The sequence below is a fragment of the Penaeus japonicus genome, unplaced genomic scaffold (genome assembly GCF_977035675.1).
Source record: "Penaeus japonicus unplaced genomic scaffold, GWHDUDI00000001_assembly GWHDUDI00000024, whole genome shotgun sequence".
Taxonomy (NCBI): domain Eukaryota; kingdom Metazoa; phylum Arthropoda; class Malacostraca; order Decapoda; family Penaeidae; genus Penaeus; species Penaeus japonicus.
In genome coordinates, this window is record NW_028234426.1 from 19,990,507 (window position 1) to 20,000,506 (window position 10,000).

At 36.3% G+C, this 10,000-nt stretch overlaps 1 protein-coding gene across 1 annotated transcript in view; it reads left to right on the forward strand.

Annotated features, from left to right (window-relative positions):
- LOC122252323 (uncharacterized) overlaps window positions 1-10,000 on the forward strand; it is an 11,445-nt gene that overhangs the window by 857 nt on the left and 588 nt on the right. Inside the window, exons 2-5 of the mRNA XM_043014741.2 lie at window positions 5,320-5,976; window positions 6,308-6,528; window positions 8,778-8,918; window positions 9,618-9,710. Of these exons, the coding sequence (XP_042870675.2) occupies window positions 5,320-5,976; window positions 6,308-6,528; window positions 8,778-8,918; window positions 9,618-9,710 (1,112 nt within the window). The remainder of the gene's footprint in view (window positions 1-5,319; window positions 5,977-6,307; window positions 6,529-8,777; window positions 8,919-9,617; window positions 9,711-10,000) is intronic.

The window sequence follows — 10,000 nt, forward strand, 5'->3', positions numbered from 1 at the left end:
GTTGCTGTCATCATGGCGCAGTGTGAAGGTTATTCTTGGTCACAGCATTTTCATCTACAGAACGAATTACGTATCATAAGTATCATTAAGTGCCTTGAATAGGGGAGGTCCACAGGGGGGCATAGCCCCCTCTTGGCAAAGGCTGACTTCAAAACTGGACAAAGTGAGGTGGGTAATTGGGTTAAGATTTTACATATGAAATATGCCCTGAAATAGTACGAGGTAGCATGAAGTGCCTTAACCCATTTACGCCGGATGACGTGCTGACACGTTTAATGGTTTTTGGGTCAGCCGGCGATGAGATATTTGGTCAAGGCCAGTACTTGGAGTGAGCGAGCCGACAGCCCAGGCTCGCGGGTAGTGCACCAGAGAATCCTGAGGTGTTAGGCTTATGTGTTCGAAAACCCCTGCATTCTGACCATTCAGAGCCGGAATCACCCTGGCGTGAATGGGTTTAAAAGGGGGAGGGTCCAGCGGGGGCAAAACCACCCTTGGCTAGGGCTAACTTCAAAACTAGGCAAAGTCAGGTAGGTAATTGGGTTCAGATTTTGCAAACGAAATATGCCCCGAAGTTAGACGTTTGGAAAATTTACTCTACTTAGTATTGCTGTGTCATTTGTTAAAAAAAAAAAAAAAAAAAAAAAAAAAAAAAAAATATATAAATATAAATATAAAAATAAATATATATATATATATATATATATATATAAAAAATAGATAAATAAATAATTAAATAAATAAATAAATAAATAATGAATAAATAAATAAATTTAAATGAAATAAAATAAAAAATAAAATAAAATAATAATTTAGGGTTAAATAATGAATAAATAAATAAATTTAAATGAAATAAAATAAAATAGAATAAAATAAAATAAAATAAAATAATAATTTAGGGTAAATTTTGATATTTAATTTCAAGATGCTTTCTTGACTAACACTTCAGCAACGGGCATTTTCGTGGGGTTGGATTACTCTTGCACTGTATTTTGTTGTTCATGATACAAGCTAGTTATTCCTTCAGTAGTATAAGAAGTACATCTTACCAAAAGCTAATTAGTATAACTTTGTTGATAAATCTTGGAAAATCTCTAAGAGTAGGTCAGCATCATAAAACCCACCAAGATTGGTATCACCAGATACCTTGTGATGTCCAGTGTGCATCTATAGTGGTTTTAGTGAATGTAACTCAATATTAGCCCAATGTGTGGAGAAGGGTTTGAATAAATTTGAAATCATAAGATGAATTTTTATTGGCTTTTAATGAAAACACGTCTTAACCCATTGACAGCGGATGTCATGATTTGCTGCCAAGGCAGAGTCGGTCATAGATGCAGATGGCACTGTGCCAAACAATGTAAACCCGCCATCTGACTGTATACATATTTTATTAAAACCGCGACCAATGGGTTAAGATGCCCACCCGAGGCCAAAGATCGTGAGATGTGACCCGTTCCAAAAGGGTTCAAGACGGTAAGGTTTTCATCCCCAGCCACATACACAGTATGATTATTCAAGTTTCACAAAGGCCAATTTTGGTCTTTGACATTTCAGAGTTTGGATTTATGCACCAGTAAATGTATATTTCATTACCATACGTTAAGTACAGACTGCACACTGGAGCATCAAATCTGAAAAAATGTTTTGCAAGTGCTCCTCATAATTGAAAAATTATCATGAATAGGAAGGAAAACGGGAATAAGCTACCATGCCTACAAAACACCTGCATATAACACAAGCAAATATTGCTTAAATTAAACAAGATTTATTATTTTTTTCACAGAAAACATGAAATATTTATGCAGAGGTATAAATAGTAAAAAGATGGAAGTGTACCTTGAGACATTAAATAACTGAGGCAGGGAGAAGGGCAGGAGGGGCTAACAGAGGCACATGGATATGGGGATGGCTGGAGGAAATGCAAATAAGTCATGCAACTAGAATACGTGTGAAGTTTGTCATAGAAAACAATGAAATATTCATTTAGGTGTATGAATAGTAAAGAGACAGAGATATACCATATGGCAACTACACTGTATTTTACATAAGGGGACAGTGTGGGGAGCTGGTAGTTTTGAGTTAACCCAAATCCTCTGGGTCGGTGATCCTTGGCGTGTGGTATAGTTCCGGTAGACTACCTTGTAGGCATAAACTCGTATTCTGGGGACTTATAGGGTAGAGTGGGGTATGTGCTGCATACACATAGTGCGGGATTACTCCAATGCTTCTTGTTCTTACTAAGATTGGTGAAAACTACAAGTATCAAATTGAGAATAAGTCACCTTTTGTGGCCTTATATTGGAAAATCTATTCAATTTCTCATCATTTTTACTTTTTTTCTATATCATTTTTTCTCCATACTATCTATATCAGGTATCAGGGGAATACCCAGCTTTTGTATTATGGTTATATCATGTTCAATGATAATAACTTTTCTTTTTTCTTCCATGAGTAAAAGGGAGACATGGTTTATAGAAACATAGTTTTATATCTTATTTTTCTTTTATCATAAAAAATATGTAAAGAATACATAAATACATTATTTACATCATTATTTTTACAACGTACTATGCTTGAAATCTGCTGAAGCATGTAGCACACAGTGCTACATCACATTTTCGGTATATGTACCGAGACATGCTCCTTTTTCATCTAGTTTCCCGACAATGTTTATAGCAATGATACTTTCCACCAATATTTGTCATGAGTGTATTAGTGGCAACGGGACTGGAGCGGGCACGGGATTGTGAAGGTAAACGGGTAGAATAAGCAGGTGTCACCGGGCGATGAGGGGCGATGCTCCTTCTCCTCCACTCTGGTTGCGGAATTCCAACAGTCATTTTCCCACCCAGCTACTTGTGGACAGCATGCACATTTACTATTGCCACATCCAGTAGGTTGTAGAGTAGTATTATATACCATTTATTTGTCTTTCTTGTAGCTGGGTAGGACTGTGTGAGCTGGTCACTTATGACAACCCCCTTCATTCTGTCATTGTAATCATTAACACAGTGGGGTTTCTTCCTTATTTCCCTTCTTCTGTTTGATGGAAGGTCGACAATTTAATTTCCTTTGTGAATGGTGGAAAATATATTCACTTGCTTCTTATCCATCCATCTATGTCTCCCTTCTTTTTTACTGCGAGATCCTTTGGCATAAATTTCCTGCATCCAGTGCTGACAGCCTCCGTCTTGTGAGACTGAAGATAGTGAAAAAGAGTGGGCAAGGAGTACCAATTATCCAAGTACAACTGATATCCCTTTTCAAAGAGCCCCACTACATTCATAAGGTCTACTACAGCCTTCATACATGCTGGGACTTCGCTTGAGTTTTTTTAGGCCTATGTAGTTCTGTAGCTCGTCTACAGAGGTGTCCTCCCAGGCCTTCATGTGAAAGGATGAGTTCAGCGGCTGCTACTGAGCATAAAGGTTTATCTCCCTCTTCAAAGTCTGCCACAGCTCAGGGGGAAAAAAACAGTTGAGGATCTCCTTCGACATCTGTACCATCCTCTCCATCCCTTCAACCCAGGGGTGTTGTGGGAGACATGTCGGTGGGTGACCTCCAACAAGGGCTCATTGGAGGTAATGGATATGTTGTGGGCTGATACATTGTCCAGCGTGACTTCGTCATGGTCCAGCTCATAATAACTTCAGTCACTGTCTGCATCGTCCCTGTCGTCGAAGTAGTTGGGATCATCTACTTTATCCTCATCCTCCCAGTTGGAATCTCAAAACAAGGGAATGGTAGGTGCTGGAGCAGCGATGGTTTCGTATGATGTCGACGGTTGAGGCTAACCCATGTTCATGAAAGACATGAAGCCCTCATGGGTTTGGGCTCCCCTCAAGGCAGTTGGTGCTAAAATATTGCTTCTGCAGCCAGATGGTTGGCCAGCAGTGTAGCATAAAGCATGACCATGTGTTGCAGTAAGAATGCGTGGCAGGTCAGAGGTCAGGCTAAGAGTATTGATCATTACAAATTTAAATATGCCACACTACTATCAATAATTTTTTTCTGCTATGTTCACAAGATGTGAAAAGTAGTGTCCTAATGACTGACCTCATAGTTTAAGTCTAGTTTTAATCTATTGCTGTTTGTAGACTCCTTGAGTAATTTTCAACATCCTCATAAAAATCTTCTTTGAAGGGAGAGAGGTTCTGTTTAACCCATTGCCGACGGGGGATAGATTTGCTTACACAGGCTCCAGGATGAGTTTTATTTCTGATCGAGGCAGCTTCTGCAACATAATTTTATTTTTCCCACTCCCTTTTAGTCACTCATTGTAGAGCTAGAGACATTTTTGTGTTTTGTTTTTTTTGTGTGTTTTACTATTTTCAGAAATTTATATCTGTCATATCACAGGCTCCATCAATTCTGCAGTTGACTAAAATTGTAGTTCAGGGTCCATATCAACTCATTTTTTTTCTTTACACTCAATGTGATAGAAGTATTACTGTTTTAGGGGGGACAAAAAAACAACTTTATTTTTTCCTATTTCTGTGCTGTCACGAACAAACACGAAACTTATAACCATCCAAAATGAAGAGGTTGGGAAGAGGAAGGAAACTTGTGCTTTTGACAGTGAGTGCCACAATAAAAGGCATCCATACTGGCACAGGGTCACATTGTAGGCATTGGGCATGGTGTGAGTCACCTTCCTCCTCTCGTTCGGTCTGCACATCTTTCATCTGCGGTACTTTAGAGCAAGATGTCGGGAACTTGCTATGTGCCATCACTCTATAGAGATAGTGCTTGCTAGAGACCGTAGATGGGTGCCATTCAAGGCTCTCTCTCCTGCTGGTGCTAGAAGAAAGTGGTGCCATCTAGGTTTTGTAAGTGAGTTGAAAACCATTTTGCTTATTATTACGGCAGTTATAATAATTATGACTGCAATTGTCAACATCACTCACTCATTACTTATAGTACAATAAAATAACATAGTGATCCAGAATCCCCGAACGCCATGACGCCCATTGTCAGGCAAGAGGTCCTGCGTCATGTATGACAAAAAAACACGTCATCCGTCGTTAACGGGTTAATGTAGATTTATAACAGCCTCTGAATTCTTGCTGTGTACCCCTGGTTGAGAACCACTGACACAGCAATTTTGAGGTGCAGATTCAGTAAGGGAAAAAAAAGAAAATTTAATATTTGTATTATGTATTTGATTTTAGATATAAATGTATCATACAATATTCTATTATGGATTGCATTAAGCATTAAGAATTTCATTTGGATAATAGTAGTGCAATTGTTTTTATTTTTTGTAAGTAGCTCATATATAAACTTTTGATATTTTACTCTTTTTTTTTCTTTTTATAGGTGATCAAGTGGTGGGAGGCAGAGTTGACACAGATTGTGAAATGCAAAGGAAAACCAAAAAAAATAAACGGAAAAAGAACAAGCAAGACATCATCGTGGAAGAAAAAACTGAAGACACAATAGAATTACCATCACTGGTGAAAAAAAATAAAAAATCAATGAAAAGCTCACAAGAGTCAGACGTAGATGAATGCGTTGATTCTAGAGGAGTACCTGCCAATGAGAAGAAAATGAAGGAGAAATTTACTGTTTGTGATGATAATGCTAAGCAGTACATAGAAAATGTTAAAATTGTTAATGGTCATAAATTTACAGATGATGGGTTCAAGGTTGTCTCATTGGTACCTGATGATGATTCAGATATATCAGATGCATTTGAGTCAGACATTGACATGGAAGCCTGGTCGTCTCCAAAGGCACAGAGGAAAGTTGATGCCAGACATCAGCCTTCAACTAACCAGAAGGGATCAAAAATGACAGATGATGGCTTCAAGATAATAACTGAGATTCCACCAGATGACAGTGATGTCAGTGATGCATTCACGGATGAAGAAGATGAAGGTTTCATTACAGGAGAAGAATTATTAGCTAAGAAGAAACATTTAAGCTTAAAGAAGCAGCTGAAGAAACCTCTCCTGAAGATGATTGATGATTTTGGTAAGTTCCCAAAAGGTTGTGTGAGACACTTGTCGTTTGATGGAAGCACTGTTAACTCTTAGGTGATGGGTCATGTTTCAGATCACTTTCGTAGTGCTTTTCCTTTTATTGATATTAGAAGCTAGTTATTCTTGCAGTCATGTAACTAGGGATAGTTTGTATCACTTTGCAAATATATTATATATAGATGCACAACTTCTGAAGATGTGGCCCATCATGGAAGGGTTAAGATCCATATTTGTATTTATTTTCTATATCTGAATTTTGGAGCTTACCTGGCTCTCTAATGGTTCTAGAATGAAGTTTCTTTAACTTCAGTTTTATACTATAGGCATTGATGATTCTGCTTTGCTGGGAGGACCAAAGCCAAAAGAAGTTAAAGAAACTACAAAGAAATCAAAAGGATCCATTAACACACTGACTTTAGCAGCCCAGAAGAAACCCAGAGAGGAGGTTGTTATAATTGATTACACCAAGAAACGAGGATCTGGAAAGAAAAGAAAAAATGAAGAAGAGGAGAATGAGGAGAATTCACAAGAATCCCCAGAATCGGTAAGAGTCAAATTAAAGTAAATTCTATTAAAGCTTTATAAGATAAATATAACTGCATGTATTATATTACTCATTCTGAACTTTTGCTCTTTTAACCCATTCACGCCGGATGATGGGATATCATGTCATGGGAATATTTTGCTCCCACCAGCTGACTCCCTCTAAACATACATTGTACATCTTTACTTATGTATATGCAGTTCCATTTGTTTAGACACATTTTTCTTCACTTGTGAAAATAATGTAGACAAATACAAAAATCCTTTATCAACCCGTTTAATCGAGCAAGTGAAAAGCGCTCTGAGAGGTGCAGTGTGGCTTCATGCTGGGAGATATATCATGCTTTGAGGCTGTGTGTGCTTGTTATCTTGCCAGCATTAGGCAAATATAAGTCCCGGCATGAATGGGGTTAACCCATTGTGAATGGATGATGTGACAAAAATGCCAATCAAGTTTTTAGCCTGAAGACAAGTGGCATGATATGAATTGATACCTCTATCACACTGAATATATTGGACATATAAGGAGCTAATATGGCCCCTGTACTACAATTTTAGTGTACTATAACATTAATAAAGACTGTCAATTAGCCCAGATTGAAAGAATGAAAGAGAGCATACTCTGAAATCAAACATTTGTGGTGTCTCACAGGTGGCATGTTGTGCCTGTATTAGGGACCAGTCAGATAAACCTATCCCCATCTTCAATGGGTTAATAAATACAAATTTCATGTGGACTCTGCAGAGGGTGGACAGAATATGTTTTGTCTGGTTACCATAAGACATGTATTTGGAATATTTTTTTTACTTCTTTTTTTCTTTTTCTTTCTATTTTTTAATACTAAATATTCTTTTTCTAGATATCTTTGTTCCATATGTATTCCAGATGAGTGTATTTTACCTATTTTCATATTTATTTATTCTTTTTGAACATAAGGATTTCAAGCATTTTTTGTATTTCTAGTTTTGTATAATACTGATACCAACCATAAAAGTAAATCTGAATTTGAACAAATAGTAGGAGGCCTATTGCATTTGCAGAATAAATTTGTAGACAGTAATGATTGTCATAGCATGAGCCCTTATGAATACCATATTCTTGCAATACCTTAAAAAGATTCCTCTATTGGTATGATTATCAGTATATCATGTATGTTGTACTAACCTGTTGGAGATTGGGATAGATTTACTTACTTTGGCCCCATGACAGGCATTAATTCATGGCACTCCAGACACCTTATATTTTGAAATGGTGCTTGACATATCTCAGCCTTTCACACTGTATATCTTTCATTTGCTATGATACCAGCTTTTTTTGTATTCAGCATTTTTTAGTGTAGTACTATATTGTTAGGCTTATATGTGCCAACTGACAGGATTTGTAAGTGTTGTAGCAATACTAAAATTCAGCTCATTATATTCTTCACACTCAGGGTGATAGAAGTATTCAGATTTATAGGAGGACAAAACACTTTTGTTGTTGTTGTATTTTTGTATTTTTATAAACAAAAACAAATGAAATAGCTATCCCCAATGACAAAACATAGAGATATAAGAAAGAGGAGGGAGACCTGTGCTTTTGGATGCTAGGGCCACAGCACAAAGCAGCCATATTGACACAAGGGCACATTGCAGATGATGTACATAATCTGGATCACCTTTCTTTTTTCATTCTGCCTGCACATCCTGCACATCCAGTACTTTAAAGTGGGTGATCAGCATCTTGTTGAGTGTTGTTGCTTTCTGAAGCTAATGGGAGGATGAGACTGTGGATTGACACCTGTCAAGGATTTCTTTCCTCATGGCTCATTTTATGTATGTGATTCTAAATTAAACTTATAGTATCAAATATTGTGGCTATTATAGAAATTATAATAATAATTACCATCAATAGAGTTATTACTTTTTCTATGATAAAGGAATACAGTTCACCGCTCTTTATTAGAGGAATATAGTTACGTATATCACGATGATTGTCAGGACCTAAACTTGACAGTATGTCATAACACCCTGCAACAGGTTAACCCATTCGTAAAATGGCAATTATTTGCCTAATGCTGCTCCTGCCTTGAAGATAACAAGTGCATGCAGCCTCCACGTGCGAGATCTCTCCCGGCTGGAGCAAAATATTCCCATGACGTGCTATCATGTCATCCTGCACAAATGGGTTACTGAAGGAGTCTTTTTTCTCTGGTATTTACTAGTAAATATTTTATATATTCCTACTATTAACAAAATTATTATTTTCAGGTGCTAACAGGAGAGGAAGAAATGAAGAAATTTAGGTTTGAAGTTATGAAGTTTGGCATGACTGGGTTTCAGAAGAAGAAACAAGAAGATGAGAGACTTAATCTTGCCATAAAACTTGGAGCAAAACCACCCAAGAAAAAGGTATAATTTCTAATATAGCCCACAGTTATCTAATTTTCCATATTATATAATTTTCCTTCCATTTTTTTATATTAATGATGTTTCCAGAAGATAATCTATACTATAATGTTCAGCATTTTGACAAGAGCTAAAATTTGTAGAACCTGGTAATTTTCTTTAATGCATGTAACAGGCTAACTGCAGCATATAAGGCAGTGTTTTTTTTTACCTTGGATAAGAACCTTAAATTCTGTCTCTGCCAACTAATAGTTCAATTGGTCATTGAAATATTTTATGATTATAGAATATTATGATGTAAAAGTTCAATTGGTCATTGAAATATTTTATGATTATAGAATATTATAATGTAAAAGTTCAATTAGTCATTGAAATGTTTTGTGATTATAGAATATTATAATGTAAAAGTGACAGAAACTATTTTTATTTTTATTAATCAGACATCTTACAATCACCCATTTTTGGGTCACAACCCATAGTTTAATAAATGCTGATATCAGCTACCAGTTTTAGCTAAAGAAAGTGGAAAATTCCAAGTTGCTGTATTTATTGCTTTCCTTTTATATTTAAAAAATGAAATACCGAAATGTGCATGCAGTATAGAAACCTTCTTCCTCTTGTTTCACCTTTTTTTTTATGATTTTTTTTTTCTTTCTCCATTTTTGTCCTCTTATATGTAATGGATATATATTCTTTACAAAGGTTATCAACTATAAGCATCTGATGGAAATAAGGAAAGAAGAGAAAAAGAAAGAATTGGAGGAGCGACAGGCAAATCAGCAAGCAGGACTTCAGGTAAGGCCACAGATCTGAGTTCTTAGAAACTCTCTTAAAATTGCTGATGTTTTTCTGTTTTGATCAAGCTTCTTTTTGGAAGATTTAGTACAAAACAGGCAACATGTACCGATAATAGAATAAGTGCTATCTTCAGTATTGTACAGATAAAATATATTCTCTCTACATTATTGCTTTAAAAATATAGACAAAAATATGTTTGGAAGCTGCTACAACCTGGATGAAAATTTAAATGTTCTTATGTAACAAAAAGCCTATTTACAAATATTCAGAGTAGAATGCTACAATTA